Below are 18,030 nucleotides of genomic sequence, written 5' to 3' on the forward strand. Positions count from 1 at the left end.
TTTTAAAATGGCATCCTGTGTTTCTTTAAACTGCAGGCATTGGAGGGGGGTGGTCAATGATCAGAACTGGGACCATGGAGTGCAGGGAGGTATGGACTGTCTCTCAAATGAAATTTTCCCCAAGCTGCTATCTGGCCAGCTAGCAGGAAGCTCCCTGTAGCTTGGGAGGGAGTGGTCCTCCTATGACAAGTATCAGCTGGGAGGAGAAAAAGAGAGACAAGAGGAGAGTCATTGAGTGGATCACAGCAGGAAGCAGACAACTACTCCACTCTGTTCCTGAGCAGGGTCTCTTCTATAAGTTAAAAGATGCACACAATGCGATCCCATGAATTTAATGTGCCTTGTAGTTGGCCAGGAAGTGCTAAAGTACAACAATACTGTGAGATTCATAATCGGGTCAGGCAGACCTGATTATGACTTTCATCCAACTTGTTGGGTTACAACTGCACACTTGGTTATTTCTGGCTAGGTTGGACTGTCCACGTTTCCATAAAGGACTGCATGCAACATTATTTCTAGTTTACAGAGCCAATTTAGGCAGGTTTAGGGACTTGGGGATGAAAAGGGAGACTCAACAGTAAGATCAGGCACAGGAAGCAAACTGATCAAGAATAGAGTTGATGAAGCCATGCCACTGAAAATCATACCTTGGAGAAAATGTACATTAAATGATTTGAAGCTGACATGTTTTGTCCACCATACTAACTTGTGCAGACAACAGTTTTATTCAGTATTCATTCATACATTGCTTCAGGTTATTACAAAATAGTTTATTAATATAACAATCAGTATTCTATACAAACATTTCATTATTACATGGTTTACATATTTGGTGCCATTTTGCAAAAGCTAGAAGAATGGTTTTTTAAAAAAATGAAAAACTTTGTTCACTATTGAGTATATATTCTAATGGTGAACTGCCACCAGTTCTGATTGCAGCTGAAGGTTCATTTTAACTCATTTGTTCCATTAATATTTTAAGTGTATTGTATATACAGCTGAGCTGTATACTTTAAAAAAGCATTCTTAAAATATGGTAGCCCATAACTAACAAGCCCTAGTTTATTCATGTTTGGAAGGTCTTCAGTTCTCATATACATCACTGCATCTCAGAAGAAAGATGCTCTGATGGCATTTAGTGGAAGTCTTGGCTCTTATCAATGCGATATTCAGTTGACGATAAAGGTAGTTTTGAAAGGGTTAATCTTGTTCGTATGCCTTTGCCTGTAGATTGGAATGTAGAAATCCTCTTTCAGGGTCTGTAGTTTTCTGAGCTTCACATTTGCATTCTTCCACAAACCTAACCACCTTGAAGACAGGAGTGGCTGTGGTACAATTCATCTCCAAACGTTTCATGGAAAACTTGGTTGGCAAGCAGTGGGAACAGAAGGTATAGAGGCGATCTTCAAGACCGGGAACATGGAAAGAACTGCATTTCCCAAAGCACAAGTTGTTTTGGATCACCAGTTTCTCACAGTTGTCATGTGCAATGCTCTAAAAGAAAGCACACTACTATTAAAGTACTTGCTGCAATATTTCATTAGAAAAGATCAGAATTACTTTTGAAATATGTTAATAGAGCTATTTGTGCCAAAGCTGGCTGTACAACACAACTTTTTTTAAATAAGCATCTTCATAGTCTTTTGATCTATCCTGTACAGTAAGGCAATAATGTTATCTTTACAGGAGTAAAGAAATAGTTGCTTGCTTCTGGATACAAGTTCACAGCAAAACAAAGATGTGAATCAGGAGTTCTCTGCTCCTATCTCACACATTTACTGTGCTATATCAATTCCATATAATACCAGTATCCCATGCACAAAATGGCAAGGGTTTGCTTTAAAAAAATTATTTGGGAAAATTGGTATTTGCTGCTGGTAATGATTGGAAGAAATAGAGCCTGGCTTCATAAAATCAAACTTCTGAAAGTCAGTGATATATATTAATTAGGGACAACATATCCTCTCATTTCAGTATGTACAGATATCTTCGTGTACTTAAACGTCTAAAAGCCATAACCTTAAATCTATCTCAAACTTTAATCAGTGTAAAACAGAAATTATGCACTTGAAACATTTACATGTTTCCAATTTTTGTGACCTCAGCAGAACAAGCATAAAGGCTACTGTAAAATAACTGTTATGTCCAAATGCAGCAAGCTTCTTGATTCTCACATTTATAAAATTCTCACTTTTAGCATTAACTGCTAATAAGTCCATGGGCAAGCCACTTTCCTCACTTTAGTTTCCACTCTGTAAAAATTGAGAAAATACTGACCTATCTCACACAGTTGTTACGAGGATGAACCATTTTGCAAATTAAAGAATACTAAATAAACAGTAACAGTGTTTCACTGGATATTGTGGAGTTTAGAGAAGAAGGCTTAAGTAAGTGCCAAAGTTGAGCTTTAACTTTACCTGAGAAAAAGGGAGAGTGCTACAGATCTCTTGGTACATTTCTTTGGTCTTGATTGGGAGAATAATTTCTTCCGACCTTGACTTGGTTTTCAACATAAAAAGGTCCCAGAATTTCTTGGCATCTTTCTTGAAGAGCGATTCTGTTTCCCTCTTGCTGTGTGAGTGAGAAGGTGTCTTTTCTGTGGCCTCTGAATATGGGAGTACTCTTGTGGGAGCCCAGTTTCCTAAATCTTGAGCTGCAGGACTATCAGGATATGGAGAACTGGTCTTAGACATTTTTGGGTTGTCTTGGTTCCTTCTCTCCATTTCTCCTAATAAGTGTGGCACCAACAAACCGGTCTCTGCCCGAGGTCCTTCATCATCCACAGGATATTTTGTTAGCATATCTTGAGCTAGGAGATAAGATGTTCTCATTCCCCTTTTTTCCCGCAACTCACAACCTTGTTCTGCTATTCCGACCCATGAAATCAACAGCATCTGAAGCAATAAGAAAAACATAATACCGCCCTTGTTTTTGGGTAGTTCTTCCAGTCAATTGCCTGCAGTGTGCTTTTTTTAAGGTAGAAGGCAGACTGCCACATTTATAAGGAAGGCCCACAGTTTTCAGTTCCGGGGCTGCACATAAAAGGAGAGAAACAAAGGGAGATCCAATAGGTGGTGCTCATTAACACTCATTAACTGTAGGCTCTGTGCTAAAGGTGTCTCATCTCTGCTTTTATTCTCGAAGAATGTGTATTCAAAGTTTGTATCTCCAACAGCATCTGTTTTTCCTAGCAGGGATTATTTTAAATGTTTAAATTGTTTAACTGTTGCCTTGGAATTGTGGAAACTTCCTCGATGTGTATTAGCTACACAGGCTCTCCAAGGCAGCATTCCGGAGGAAAATGGCTCATTTGCAGGCACTCTTTAAATCAAGCTCAAATTTTTCTCAGCAAGAGGCGGATAGTACATGTATTTGTAAAATCCCATTGGAATTATATAGTTCAGCCATTCAAGAAGTACAGAGTACACATCAGAATAATGATTGGTCACTTGCATATCTGTTGCAGTTTCTAGATAGATGTGAACTTTAACAATCTCATTTCAATGGTTGAAATGGATCTTCTCGGGGTCCCCTCATGCAACTTGCTGCTCAATGCAGGGTTCTTCAAGGGAGAAGAATCAACAGGTTTTCCAAACATGGTGATGTCCAGATGTTTTGGACTTTGCTGGCTGGTAGGAGTTACAATTCAAACTATCTGGAGGGTACCAAGTCAGGCAAGACTGACCTAGAGTCTCATTCTGTTTCAATCAGTGGCTGCAATCAGTGGGAAAGGTTTAGCCCCAGATCATACAAGACCCAGTGTATGCCCCCTGTGTGGTCTGGAATGGGAGCTGGCCTCAGCTTTTTGCCTCCTGCCACTGCTGCCTTGTACAAGCATGCATGCCACAAGGTGTGTGCCCATTTGGCTCAGGTTATCCTTGGCTTCCAAAATGCAACAGGCACACTATGGCCAACTTCTGTGCTGCAGCACAATTTGCCTTCATGTGAAATTCCACGTGTTGGGTGCCACAGTTTTTGCCAGGAATTTTCCATAATCCCTCTTACTTTTCTAAGGTGTAGCAACACTGAATCATTAACATATGTAGTGAGAAGTCAGTCACATCCTGGCATTCCAGTTCAAGTATCTGCTTGAGATTGTAGGATGTTGACATAAATCGTACTCAGGGCATTTGAGCTCTTTATGGCATGTATTTCCTCTTTAAAGATGACCATATTGGATGATTGTTCAAGACAAAACCACAATAGTCTGAGCCTCCTATCTTTTTATTCCAGAGCGTTTGGGGCTTGATATATTTTCTTGTTAGTATTACACCCATTCAAATCCATACAGTTTCTTCTTGGTTTACTGTGAGAACTATTGGCCAGTCTGCCAATTCACACATAATTCCTTCGGACATACCTCAAGTCTTTATCATCAGTGCATTCAGCACAGTGTCTGAATGGCACCTAAGCCAGTCTCTGATTTCTGGGAGCTAGGACAACAGAATTCCATGGAGACACAGAATGAATGAATGAATTCCAGCATAATCATAATGTTAATCTAATAGAAGTGGTGAGTCCTGCGTTATCTTCATGATTACTTTTATTGCGGCATTAAGATTTTCCAGACTGAAGCTCATTGTGGCAGATGCATGAAACATTATCTGACATTGGCAAGCACACAAACACACAGCTATAAGCACAGCCGGTCACATAGTTACAGAACGGGAAAAATGTGTAAACACTGAGACCAAAGTTGAAACTGTACACAATTTAAGGAGCCTCTTCCACCACTCTGTTGGGTTGCAACTTGGATTTGTACCCTGCTTAATACAGTGTTTACTTGAGTGTCTGAAGGCATTCTTTCAGTTGAACTGCACTGTGGATTGGCATGAATGAACCACGTTGAATGTGGATGGTGTTGTCCCGGGACTTAAAAAGAGGGGACAAATGAAAAACAAGCAGAATGCCTGGAAACTGCAAATGGTATCATGAATACACAAACAGCTGTTTACACAGAGATTGCAAATTGAATGAATCAAGGTAATGAGTTGCAGAAATCATCTTGATTTGGAAGCATGTTCAGTGTTTGGTTGCCTGTGTGTTATTGGTGATAATGCTGCATTTTAGTTTATATGTTAGGTGCAGTTTTAGCCCCACAGAATTCCTTGAACATTCCTTATTTCTCATTAAATTTGTCAAAACTATGCTCTCTTTTAGATTGATTGCCCCAAATGCTCTACATATAAAACAAATAAAACATTTGCCAGCAAATGTAATATAAAGGAGTGGGGGGAACGGTAGCTCGTATTTTCAGAAGAAAAAAGAATAAAGAATCCTAAACACATTTTCTTGGAAGGACACTCAGGGCCAAAGTAGACGTGATGTTTGCCAATATCATTTGCACTTGCATGGCTGAATTTTCTTTAACAAATAGGTGACATGTGGTGGAGGGAGAGCCAATTTGGACCATGGCATGAGCGGAGAGGAACTTAACTCTTTGCCACCTCTATGGCCCTGATCTTACTCCACACATTCGCCTGCAATACTTTGTGTTGGTGATGATTCAGCGTTTATGGTTTTGCAGAAGCAGAAATTTAAGCAAAAATGCATGGATAATGTCGGAGAGTCTTTAGAGTCCTAGTCCAAAAGCCTGTTCTTACTGGAGAAGCAACACAAAAAGATGCCAGCACTGATGAGGAACCATTTCCAGGATGGCAGATGGATGCAGGAGGATGGGAATCCGAGGGCAAAGTCCCTTCCCTGTTTTGTCTCCACTGCAGAGTTGCAGGGGAGGGGGCCAATTTATAGTGGTATTGCGAGTTGCTGTTGCTTTCCTCCCTTGCGATGACAGTCATGCATCTGGGAAGAAACACAGAAACATAGAAATAGAGCGAGTCAGAAGGGGCCTCCCGGGCCATCTAGTCTGACCTCTGGCACCAGCCAGCTCCGCTCATGACATGCCCACCATGTGCATGTCCAGCCTATCTTTGAACACCCACACCGATCGGGCCTCCACAAGGGTGTTCAAAGAAGGCTGGTGGTGCTTCTCAGCCAAATGCTTACCAGATTAGGGTCGTTCCATAGGCTTCAATCAATCGCTCAGAGCAGTGTATACTCTAGCATATTGATTATATCAGCATCATTTTATTTATAGTATCTATGTAGGTATTACAGTGCATAACAGGGGATATAGCATGCAAAAACAGATTAGGCTCCAATCCTTTATATATTTCACCAGGAAAAAAAAACTGCTACTCATAGCATAGCAAGTTCAGGAGTTGTAGTGCCCCGCCCCCCTTTTAGGCAATCATAGGATTGTTCCTATAGCACCTATTTAAATTTAAATAAAGCCAAACCACAGTGTTGATAAACTTATTTCTTCTAGCATTCAGAAAACAACATATACCTTTCAACATCAAAAAATCCCCATCCTCTCATTTGGATATTCCCTGGGGCATAAGTCAAAAAAAGGAATGCAAATTGCCCATTGGAAAAATAATGATTTCTGAAAAGCAACTGTATTTTTAACATCGATATTGAAAATATGTTGAACATTTTACAAATATCAACTCTAATTTAGCAATGGTATACTCAACTCTTTCCTCCTAAGGGCTGGATGACATGTCAAGATGTATTGTCTTTTAATCACTCTGAATTGTAAAACAAAACCAGAAAAAACCTTTCTTTCCCACTTGCTCTGCTCCTCAGAAAATACTATATGCATCATGAAGTTTTCATGATGAACCCAAACAGATCACCTTTACATTAGCTCTCTTCAGGCATTCAGATTTTAAGAAGTGTATGGGAAACATCCACATCTCTCCATGTTGATGGGGAAGCTCCATGGCCACGTACAGCTTGAGACAGTTCCAATCTGCCACAGGGGTCCCAATCATGCAAGGGCTACACTGGTGTAACCACATTCAGCAGAATGGAGCTACTGTGTCACCACACACATTTGCTGACATAATGGGAAGGTTGGGGGTGGCATGGGGAAGTATACGTCCCCATTGCCTTTACACATTTTAAAACCGCAACATGCAATACTCCATTTTGCTTTGTGTGTCTTAACAGCCATTGCTCGGCTATTTAACCCAAGAATTGCTTGGTGTGAGTGAAACAATGAGCATGCTACCTTCTGCATACTTGTTATCTCTGCTTTTTGTGGCGTGCAGACCCAGAACTCTGGATTGTTTGTAGGCTAAACAATCAACCCAACAATTTGCCCATGTTTTCTTGGTAGGTTAATTCTGAGATGTTTAACCCAGAAATAACCTGGAGGCTCTGGATTTGCACATTATGCAACATCCTAGGAATGGACTATGCTCATTTCCATAGTCCCATAGAAAGAACTATGCTTATTCTTACAATGAAATTGCTGTCAGACGTGTGAACCACGTCACTGCCAGTTGGGACATTTCTACAAGAATCATTTGGTACTAAAAGTCATTTGCAGATGATTTACAGGTTACTCACCTTTTCCTGAGCCTCTCCTGTTTGTTCCTTACAACCTTTTCTAGAGCTTTTCTTAGACCGAAGAAAGACTGGTCTCTGCATGAAACCCTTGTGTATGTGCAAATTCCACTATGCCCCAGCACCACCTTGTGCTTGTGTAATGGAATATATAGAAAACCCTAAGAACACCCCCAGTGTGGGGGGAAAGCATGTGAAGGAGCCAGTCTTTTCCTGCACAGATTCCAGAAGCAGAAGATGTGGTAAAGTGACAGGTTAAAATCCTCATGTAAGAAAGCTCTTACTGGGACCATGCAGATGACCATGAAAAGTACTGGGATAGTTTGGTTATCTGCAGGGGTTTAGTATACACCGTGTGTCTTAGAGCTTTTCTACACATGGCTATTAATTGCTGTATCTCAGCTTCATCACAGGACTGAGGTCCAGACTATACACAAAGAGCTTTTCCTTTGTTGTTTTTCTGCTATATAATATCTAGTTGGTGGTGTGCTATGGCATAATATTGCAATTATGCAAATAGGAAAGCACCTCTTCTTTTGCTTTCAGAAATAATATACCATTTTGCCACACTCTAAAAAACCAAACCAGAATGTTAAAGAATGTGCTCTTTAAAATCACAACATTGTCTGAAGAATCTATAAACAATTGAGTAACAAATCATTAAAATGCCTCATATAGAAAAGATTTTGGAGAGGGTAAATATTCAGATTGCAAGTTCTACCTTTAATACAGCAATTGTAGTTTTTATGGGATTAGTGCTAATAATTCCCCTGCTGCTGTCCACACTGAGATGGTGTTGTACGGAGAGAGAAAATGCAGCGCATGTCTTAAGGGCTCTTATTGAAAATATAGCATGCTAAATGTTAGGGCAGAGAGCACAACCTGGTGCTCTCCATTCCCCACAGCTGATTTCCCTGTCACCTGTTTTTTGTTCCATTTCTAGAGATACAGCTCACTCTTTTTCTGCCACTCCAAGCAGCAAGGAAAGAGCAGTCTCTATCAGGACCATGTGGTGTATGTGTGTGTACATGCATGAGTGTATAGGCATGCATTTGTGTGTGTGTGTGATGTGATCTCTGACCCATAAGCCAGCATCACATGTAGCTTTGGGGACCAAAATATTTGTTTACTCTTGCATTAAGGCAAAGAAAATATGGAAGAGAATGCAGAATGGCTGAAGCAGAAATGTAATATGCAAAAACATTTTAGCATTTATTAGTGTTGATAATATATCACTGAGAAACAGCACATATTTATACAATTCCACTAGGATTCTTTAATGTTGAAATCAAAGGACATTGGGGCCATATCCACCTTATAATGATCTTTGGAACTTACAATTTGAGGGCTGCCCGCACTCCATTTGGAAAGAGAATTTAAAAATTCAGGGCCAATACAAAGCAGATGGCAGGTTCAATAGAGGGCACCATTTTCCCACATTCAACCTCCATCTCCATTCAGTATGTGTGAAGGAGAAGGGCATCACTTTGACTTTCTTTCCCACTTCAGGTTGAGAAGTAACTGCATTCCTATGAGGGATAAAATGACCTTTCTAGGAAAAACGGGGTAGCTGACATACAGCACAATGTCCACACCCCACAGGTCTTCTGCAGCTGCCTACCTAATTGTTGCATATTTTGTTTCTCTTGAATGGGGCTCTGGGGCAAACAAACACTCATAGTCAATATACACCCCAAAGCACCAGAGATGGGGAGAAGAGGGGTGAGGGTGGTGTGTGAATACGGGATGTTAAAGTTTTCTCCATCACATTTGAATCTCCCTGCAGCCCTGTACAAGAACATTATTATTGCAAATAGGACAACTGATACCCCCACTCTTGAGCCCTCGCAGCACCCTTGGTTGCAAATAAATATGTTTTATTATACACAAAGCCAGGCATGTATTAGAAAGGCAGCTTTCTTCATGGTTTCCTAGAACATATATAGTTGTGTCCTTTGCCCTTCCTGCAGTCCTTTCGTTGCCATTTACCCTTTTGCTGTACTAAAATACAGTTCCTTCCTTTCTTTGAAAAATGAGGTGGTTCTTTCCTCCAGTTTGTGAAAGCAACATATTCTCCATCCTCCCATTCTAATTGGCCGGGATTTCTCTGGTCATTCAAGCCTAAAATGAATTAAAACAGACAAGTTGGATGAAATGGAAAAACTGGTGAAGGATTCCAACCTACCTCTCTCTCTCAAAAATTTTTATCTTGAACTCTCTAAAATGGATTCCTTCCCCTTAGCTGTAGCTATCCTAATTGGACAGATATACTCTATCTCCAAGGAACTTTTAGTTTGGGAGAGATTTATTTTGAAATCTTAAACCTTGCTGGGGTTTAGACTAGGAAAAGAGTAGATTTGGTACCTGCAGCAGGGGACTGCAGCCACTGACCCTTGGCCAGTGCCCCAATACCATCTGGTTAAGGCCCGTGCCTCTCAAGATCCAACATGAAGCTGAGCCATGAGCTCTTGGGGCAGCAGGGAAATGCTCCAGAAGAAAGGGACAGGCTGGGAGAGAGGCCAGACTCACAAGGACAGAGCTTGATGGATTTGGGAGCTCCATGCCAGAAACTTAAGAGACCAAGAATTTGCCTTCCATGGAAGATGTTAAGAGGTTTTTAAGCATGAACATCTTTTAAAATAACAGTACACCAAAATTTGCACTTAAGAACATGCTTTCTCTTTGTTTTGCTATATCATTTTTGTTTGATTGATTGATTTCTATGCCACCCCATTAGCCATAGACTCTCTAGGTGGCTCACAACATAAGAACAACATTCTAACAACAATTAACAATACAATTAATTTATAATGAACACAATATAAAATTAACCAAAAAGGTAGCAATAAAAACAAAAACAACAACATAAAACTAAGCAATTAATAACATAGATAAAAATTATACATACTAAAAGTTTATCAAACATTAACAGAATATGGCGGCAACAACATAAACCATACAAACCATTACACCAAAACAAATCAGCTCACTTGTCAGAATAGTCACAAAAAAGGTAAAAGTTAAAAACGTGATACCTGAAAGAATAAAGGGTTGGTGCCAGCCCAATCTTGCATGGGAGTCAGTTCCATAATTGGGGCACTAATATGAAGAAGGTTTGGTGGGAAATGGAGGCAACTGGTATATGGAGGGCATTCTGCTCCATACTCACCAATCCAAAAAGGCCTCCTTCCACTGAGGTTCCACAGCCACTGCATGTGTGATTTGGAAGCCACACTGACTAGACTGCCCTGGTACCTAGGACAAGAGAATTCTCTTAGACTCAGAAGTAAAACCTCTCCTGTGGATCCAGGTGCAATGTGTGCAATTAACAATAGTATGTAAAGCATATGCTATAAAAGTGGATGTCAGTATTGGGGGTCACTAAGAAAACATTCCTGTACTCCCTGCAGAATGTCCAAGAGATGACAAAGGTTTTTGGATTCTCCCTCCTGAAACCATAGGGATTCTCCCTCCTGAAACTGCTACAACTTCAGGAGGAGGGCTGCAAAACCCAATCCCCCCACCCATGGAAAGAAACATGGCACCTACTTTCCAAGGATGCAAACGCAGCCACAGACTACCTCTCAGAGGCCTGAAAGGGGGTATTCTGGGACAAAGTGAGAGGGACAGGACAGGCTACAAAGTGTCCTATAGACTCTCCAGCCAGTGCAGGCCCTCTCAGAGGCCTGTCTAGATGACCTCAAAGGCTTCTCTAGAGGTAAAAATACAGGGGGAAGAGAGGCAAAAATTGCCTCATTTATTCCTCACTTTGCTGGGAGCGGCCTGGCCAGGAATGGGATACTTGGAAGCTTCTGACGGAGACACAACCCAAAGGAAAGGGCCCTAAAACACCCTTCAGAAAGCCGTTTAGAAGGCTATTTTGTAAGGTATCACTGTGTGCCTATTCAGATATACACACAGCATATTATGATACACAGTATGTCTAATACTTCTTTGTTATAATGGCTTTGTTCCAATTTTGGCCCAAGACCTTAAGCAGGAAGATACTTATAAAATCACAAACCAGCGCTAACTTTGGCATTCACATTTATTTCTGTAAAGCACTGGATTATATGAAACAGTGGCTGACCAAAGGCATATGCAAATTCAGAGAGCTTCATACCACTTCCTGCAAGCCTGGGCAGCTGCAGTCCATCTGGCTTTTGGATCAGTGATCAGGACATAGCAGCTTCCATTATAATGGCTCCAGCCAGGAGGACAGGTTTTCATATTAGCATCCTGGAATTATATAAGTTTACTTCAGAATGGTTTGCTAAATCATTTCTACTTTTGCAGAGGAGCCATTGGCTCAATTCAGAATGAGGTTTGGAAAACAGAATGGTTTTCCAGAAAAAGCTGGATTCCTGATCTGGATTCTAAAAAAGAACCTGTTGCATTCCCAACAGCTTCAGCCCTGATGTTCCCATCTTCATGCCCCATCGATGTGTCCTGCCTCCTTGCCCACTTTTCTTTAATGGCAGTAGCAAGATCTCATTGAATGCCTCTTCCCTTCCCAGTGCCTTGAATGCTACAGAAAGGTCAAGAACCAAGGACTCGAGGAAACACTACTTTCTCAGGGCACCTGAGTGTGGGTATCAGTGCACTTAGCAACACCTTAAGTACAAGTTGCCCCAGCAGATGTAATTTACAAACTATCAGTTGTCCACATTAATCATTATAATGGGAAAATTGCATTGCTCTTGGTCCCTGGCTGCTGGGACGTTGCTGTTGCAAACGGGAGGCCACGCCAAAGGACATGATTTCTAATTCCACCAAGCATTATGAGTGGGATGTTTGTTTCCAGGTGAGAATGAGCTTCCTCAGCATCATCATTAAAGCTGAGACTTCAATTCCATTAAAAAGAATTAAATGACAAATGGTGTATATAAGAAATTTGTATGTACTGCCATAAACCTATGTAATGTTTGCTGTTTGAATAGAAGTATTCAGCCAAAGGCTGAGTTTCTAGTTTTTAGTTTTTATTCACAGGTACAGATAAATCATTTTCAGACATTTAAGACCCATGAACCAACTTTAACCCCAACTTGCAAAATAGACAAATGTTGAGTTTTCTGCCAGGTATGTCCATCTTTCCTTCCCTCTCCCTTTCTTTCTGCCCCTTCTTTTTCTCCTTTCCCTTAAAAAGAGTTAAACCAGTTGCAGTTTATAACCCAGCAGCTGACAACTAACATTACAAATCAAGGTCAACAGCTTGGATCTTAGCCAATCTGCCTTTACCCTAGTTTTCCTCACGATCACAGGCCAGTGCACCATCATGGGACAGGGCTGGTCTAAAGTATTTTTTCTCCCCGAGGTAAAGGACAAGACGGGACCCACCCAAAAAGAGCTGATTGGACTGGTAGTGAGGATGGCTGCTAGTAAGGCACACAGGACTCCCATTTAGGAGACACAGGACAGACCTAGCAGTCGCCTCCCATAGCTCTGTCCTCCAACACCTCAATCTATTTCTCACCCTCCAGCATCTGCCACCTGAGGCAGCTCCTTCACTTTGTCTAGTGAATCACAAGCAAATAGATGCATTAAGGGCACAATCATACACATGGTTAGCCAGAAAAAAATTCTACAACTCCCAGTCCTACAATGCTTGGAGAGAGGGGACTTTTAGTATTTTCTTTCTGTATTTTTTTTACAGTACAAGATTTACACACACACACACACACACATTCTCTCTCTCCAAGGAAAGCAGATTGCTACCTTATTTGTGTGATTCCATAAGGTCCAAGAAATACCATCACACTGGAACATCTGTTGGGTGTGTCCTTCAAAATGCAAGAGGCCCTTCAAATCTGGTGAGCATTTATGTGGAAAAGAAAGGCTCTGAACCTGGAAAAGGAAGGAATGTTTCCAACGACGAAGTAGAAACAACATCTAGAATTAGTGCTGCAAAGCAGTCCCCTGAATGTGTAAAGTTAGTGTTTTACAGAGATGTGTTTGAATTGTGAGAACACATTTTGGCTGATGGATGCGTGATCAAAAATAACAAGATCTGTTTTTGTAAGCCTTTTGGGAGGAGCCTTCAAGAGCAGTATTTTCTGCAGCTTTCCTTATTTTACTGTTTATCATAGCATGGCCAATTTGATCTCTAAGCATATGATGCTGCCAGCGCCACCGCTGCTGCTGGCTTCCTTAAGCAGTCAGCCCAACTGGCCAGCATGCTAGTTCTTGTGCCTGAGTTGTTCCCACCTGGCTCCTGCTATTGTGGAAGCAGCTAAACAAGTCAGAGACACCCCATTCCTGTGCACTAAAAGCAGATTGCTGAAACATAAGAACCAGGCTGCCGTCCTTATGTCAGTGTGGCACAGTGGCTGGAATGAAGCACTGGGACTTGTGCTACCTGAATTCTAGTCCCCTCTCAGCCATGAAGCTCACTGTGTGTCTTTGGGCTGGTCACGCTCTCTCAGCCTAGCCTACCTCACAAGGTTGTTGCGAGGATAATATAGAGGAAGTCTATGTAAGCTGCCTTTGCTTCCTTGCAAAACAAAAGAGTGGGATATAAATGTAATAACGATAATACAGTCAATTTTAAATGTTTCCAAAATATAGCCCTTGTGGGAGCATAAACAAACAAAGACTTGTATACCAGAATGCTGGAATCTGCTTGCAGGGCATCCATATTCTTGGAAGGAGCCGCATTTTTCTCTGGTTCTCTCTGACTGAGGACTGCGATGATTGCCACTTTCTTTTTGCTAGGCAGCGGCTTGTCCTCATCCACTCTTAGCATGGCCATCCCATGGTACTTGACGAGAAAGAACAACCGCCACCACCACCAAATGGAAAGAATGGATATCTCATCAGATCATTCCAAAAGTGTTCTAGACACAGAACTTTAAAAGCCTCTGTTGAAATACAAACTGTGGTTAAGGCTCAAAATACTTGTGCTGACAGTTGACTCATGCTGGGCTGCCTCTAATAACATATAACATGTGGTAGCAAGGGAATCCAATTTTAAATGCAAAGGTGCAAGCGAGTGGAAGTGTTCCTCCATGCTGACATCACTTTCTCCCAACCCCTTGACTGCCGATATCGCCATCTGGTTAGGAGGAAGTGCCCAGGGGTGTCTGGGTGGTGAGAGAGACGTGGGCAAGGGAAGCCTATCACGTTCTGCTCTCTTAGAGACCCCTTTTGCTCTTAAAAGCAGACCTGCGCTCCTAGCCCCTCTCCTGTTTGTTAGCACCCCGCCCTGCTCGGTGGCTTGTGTGCCACCATCACATTTAACATGGAAGCAGAAGGGGGACTGAGACAGGAGGTGGTTCAGTGGACAAACAAAGTCAGCCTTGCTAATCAGATGGTAGATGTAGTAAAGATATGACACAACATAGCTCAGACAACAGAAACGTGTAAGCAGCTGCTCAGCAATGTTCTTACTTTAAAAAACACACCGGTCCCATTTCTAAACTTGGAAGAAGGATGGACCTGTAAGGAAAAGGTGACATGCTCACAGTGTATCTCTGTAACGGAAGCAAAAAGTGAGGGCAGTGGAGGTGCAATCACCTGGATGCAATTAACTCTTTAACTGTTTCTTCACGTACAGAATGGGAGGAGATACCACCTAGGAGAGGGGATAGGAGAAGCAACCTATCCGCAGGCAAAAGGGTTTGCACGTAGACAAACAGAACCATACGGCCTGCAGATCCCACAGTCCCACTGCTGGCCGCAACACAAGGTTCTCACACCAGCCCCTGATCGATCACTCTGTCTAGGCAATGTAGTTCAAAGCGTGCCACAAACAGGCTGACGGTACATGCTGCAAACATGCAAGCAGACAGACAGACTAGATAATTTAAGTGATGGAGTTGTGGCAAAAAGGCTTAGCAGGGGCCTCATTCGTTCATCAGGTGGATGGACGAAAGCATTTGAAATTGCGAGTGCATCATGGGCGCTGTCATAAAATGGCTGCAGTGAGGGGGCTTGCCTGATCATAAAATGGATGCAACAGTTGGCAAGGCCAGTCACAGGACAGTCATTTCTCAGAAGGCAAACCGGTGAGACAAAAATAAAAGTGATTTGCCAAAGAACCCACCTACAAGAAAGAGTCAGGGTCCGTGCTTCCCAACACAAAAGTATGCCTTTGGAGCCAAATAAATATGGCATTTGAGCACAGCACTGCACTTTGCAGTATGTCAGCCTTCCTAGTCATACTTTTTCTTTTTAAAAAATCAGAAATTAAAACACCACACAGTCAGGAGGGACAGAGTCTGGCAGGTGCCAAAAGAGATATCGGATCCACATTGAAGACCCCAGTCTTGGGGCATAAAACGTGGGTATGTTTAGCCACACATATAAAAGAAGTATCCATTTTGACTTGCCCAGCTTGAAATAGATGTTTATAAAATCTGTCTGCAGATGATATTTTAATATTATTATTAGTCCAAGTTCAAACAAGCCCACAGAGTTTATAATCTGCCTCTAATTGGTTTGCTTTGTTCTTCATTGCCTTTATATTACACAGTGCTTTGAGCAATTTCCTGTTGCAAGGGAAGCCTATTAATAATGCTCAAATCATATGTTTGGAGAAAATCCTTTCTTCCCACAAAAGGGCAACGTGTGCAGGGGAAAATATTTTTTCAACCCCAACAGACAGCAAAATGGAAAACACAAAGGTTCCTTCATCAATTCATCTGGAAAGTATTTCATTCATCACCTCCACTGCTTTCATAACAATATGTTTCCCTCCCCTCTCTGTTCATGAAGACCTTTACTTGTCTGAAGCTGCAGACAATGAGCTCGTTTCCACGATCACTGCAGCCTCCCGTGATTTACTGAAGCCACGATGGCTTGCAACACATACCAATGGCCTTTTTGAATATCCCACCCCCACTGAATTGAACATGGCTTGCTATGTTGTCGGAGCCTGGACATCAGGAGATATCAGAGGGATAAACAATCCTTGAAGAGCCCTACAACGGACCATGAGGGTTATTCAGCCTCAAGCAAGCTCTGCAACTCAGGCTTGGACCACGTAACAAACCAGTGCAACCCTTCACTGGGGTTGAACATTCGAAACCGTTGCTGGTACACATTGCTTAAATAAGCCATGCTGGGCTTTGGGGATCCTGCGTCCAGATCTGGCAGCTCCAGGGTTCCGGAGTCAGGGCAGGGAGAGCTATGTAAGAAGCTTCTGGAGGGAGCTTCTGCCTCAGCAACACAGGTCTCTTCATTGCTGTTGTGTAGTCCAGTTCCTGCCTCACTATTCTTGTGTTCCACCTGGTTGTCCTGCCCCAAGATACATCTTCCTTGCTCTGTCGCCTTACCAGGTACTGACCTTTGGTTCCTTCGTGGCCATACCCTTGCCTTGCTGCACTAGGCACTCCTGTTTCCTGACTTCAGTTAAGTGTTGCCTGATCAGTGCTTAGTGACAAAGCCCTCTCATTAAATAGGCTGACATTTCATACGAAAGCAATGCATAACCAATTTGGAACACTTCCTCTCCTCCTGCTGTTCAGGAGGTGATTCTTACTGTTTGGCCATTTCCAGTGGTCCTTAGCCTGCTCCTTTCAAGATCCATCAAGTTGGATTCTGGTAGCTTGTCCCTTCTCCGCACTACCATTTCTTTGGAAGCAGGCACTGGGATACTTTCCAAGCGAACAGTGCCATGCCTGGAAGATGAAGAGGAGCCTGGAAGCAATGTTCCTTTCATCCATAAGTTGTGACTGTTTTGGCTTGAGGAATGAAATGAGCTGCACTGACCTGAAAAGCAAACAAAATGGCAGATGGTCAATCCTTTTTAGATAAAAACAGATAGCTGGTCACATTGATGTGGGCACTGAAACAGCTTGTTGTTAGAAGTAGGATGATTTTTCATCTGATGTTGATTTGCCCATCTTCCTTTTTTCTAGCTCTTGTTTCTCTGCTTTGCTTGCCAACTGAGAAGCAATTTTAGAAGTTTACTGAAAGTGCAGGGCACAGGAAGTATCACTTTCAAATCAAGGAAAAGGAAATAATCTGGTTCCTAAAATTCTAACACACAGTGAGCCAGTTTATGCATCCATGGGACAGAATCACTGTTCTCTTCTTGCCCCATGCGTGTAAGGAATTATTTGAGAGAAGCATCACACTTGAGGTGCAACATTTGCACATTAATTGATCCCTCACTTTAAGGATGGAAATTCATAAAACTTGCATTTATTTTATTTTAATTTAATTGGCAGTAGAGCCTGGGACTCCTATGTTAGTCACATTTGGCTGCTCATCCATTGCAAGTTTCATTTTGAACTTTACAGGAGCTCTCCGTGGTGCTGAACTCCATCCCAAAATAGGTGATGCTTGGCAAAGACCCCTTGCCACTCCTTGCCTGGGCCACCGCCAGTGACTGCTGCCCCACCAACATACAAGCAGTGGAGTGGATTGAGTACCGCTGGCTCCATGGAAAACTCATTGTATCAGCAAATGCTACTGCCATTGTGGTAGAGGTTGCTTTGGCTAGTGCAACATTCTTTACATTAGCAATAGCATCATACTGGATGCTGCCTCTTGTATCCAGATATACATCACAATGTGTATGTGCTGGGTACTAACCCAGCAAAAACCCTCTTCACAGCAGCTGCTTGCTAAGCATGGGCCTACCTTGCTAGATAAGCCTTCTAGCATTTTCCA

General features: G+C 42.1%; 2 protein-coding genes across 2 annotated transcripts in view; both read right to left on the reverse strand.

Annotated features, from left to right (window-relative positions):
- Positions 1–1,200: 1,200 nt before the first annotated feature.
- On the reverse strand, positions 1,201–2,915 carry CER1 (cerberus 1, DAN family BMP antagonist). The gene is made up of 2 exons (XM_044428111.1): positions 2,418–2,915; positions 1,201–1,494 (listed from the first exon to the last, which is right to left on the reverse strand). The coding sequence occupies exons 1-2, from the start codon at positions 2,913–2,915 to the stop codon at positions 1,201–1,203; spliced, it is 792 nt and encodes a 263-aa protein (XP_044284046.1).
- A 6,422-nt stretch (positions 2,916–9,337) lies between these two features.
- FREM1 (FRAS1 related extracellular matrix 1) overlaps positions 9,338–18,030 on the reverse strand; it is a 76,304-nt gene continuing 67,611 nt past the window's right edge. The window contains exons 30-36 of the mRNA XM_044428113.1: positions 16,895–17,124; positions 14,803–14,850; positions 14,018–14,173; positions 13,132–13,260; positions 11,540–11,655; positions 10,586–10,671; positions 9,338–9,537 (exon numbers count right to left, since the gene is read on the reverse strand). Coding sequence (XP_044284048.1) covers positions 9,338–9,537; positions 10,586–10,671; positions 11,540–11,655; positions 13,132–13,260; positions 14,018–14,173; positions 14,803–14,850; positions 16,895–17,124 — 965 coding nt within the window. The remainder of the gene's footprint in view (positions 9,538–10,585; positions 10,672–11,539; positions 11,656–13,131; positions 13,261–14,017; positions 14,174–14,802; positions 14,851–16,894; positions 17,125–18,030) is intronic.

Source organism: Varanus komodoensis, unplaced genomic scaffold (assembly GCF_004798865.1).
Source record: "Varanus komodoensis strain SLA01 unplaced genomic scaffold, ASM479886v1 scaffold19, whole genome shotgun sequence".
NCBI classification, from domain to species: Eukaryota; Metazoa; Chordata; class Lepidosauria; order Squamata; family Varanidae; genus Varanus; species Varanus komodoensis.

What these genes read in the sequence shown, in the direction of transcription:
- CER1 (XM_044428111.1), bottom strand. Translation starts at nt 2,915, where the DNA reads ATGTTTTTCTTATTGCTTCAGATGCTGTTGATTTCATGGGTCGGAATA. An exon ending in GCACTCTCCCTTTTTCTCAG is followed by an intron (nt 1,495 to 2,417) that starts GTAAAGTTAAAG and finishes GCTTTCTTTTAG; the next exon opens with AGCATTGCACATGACAACTG.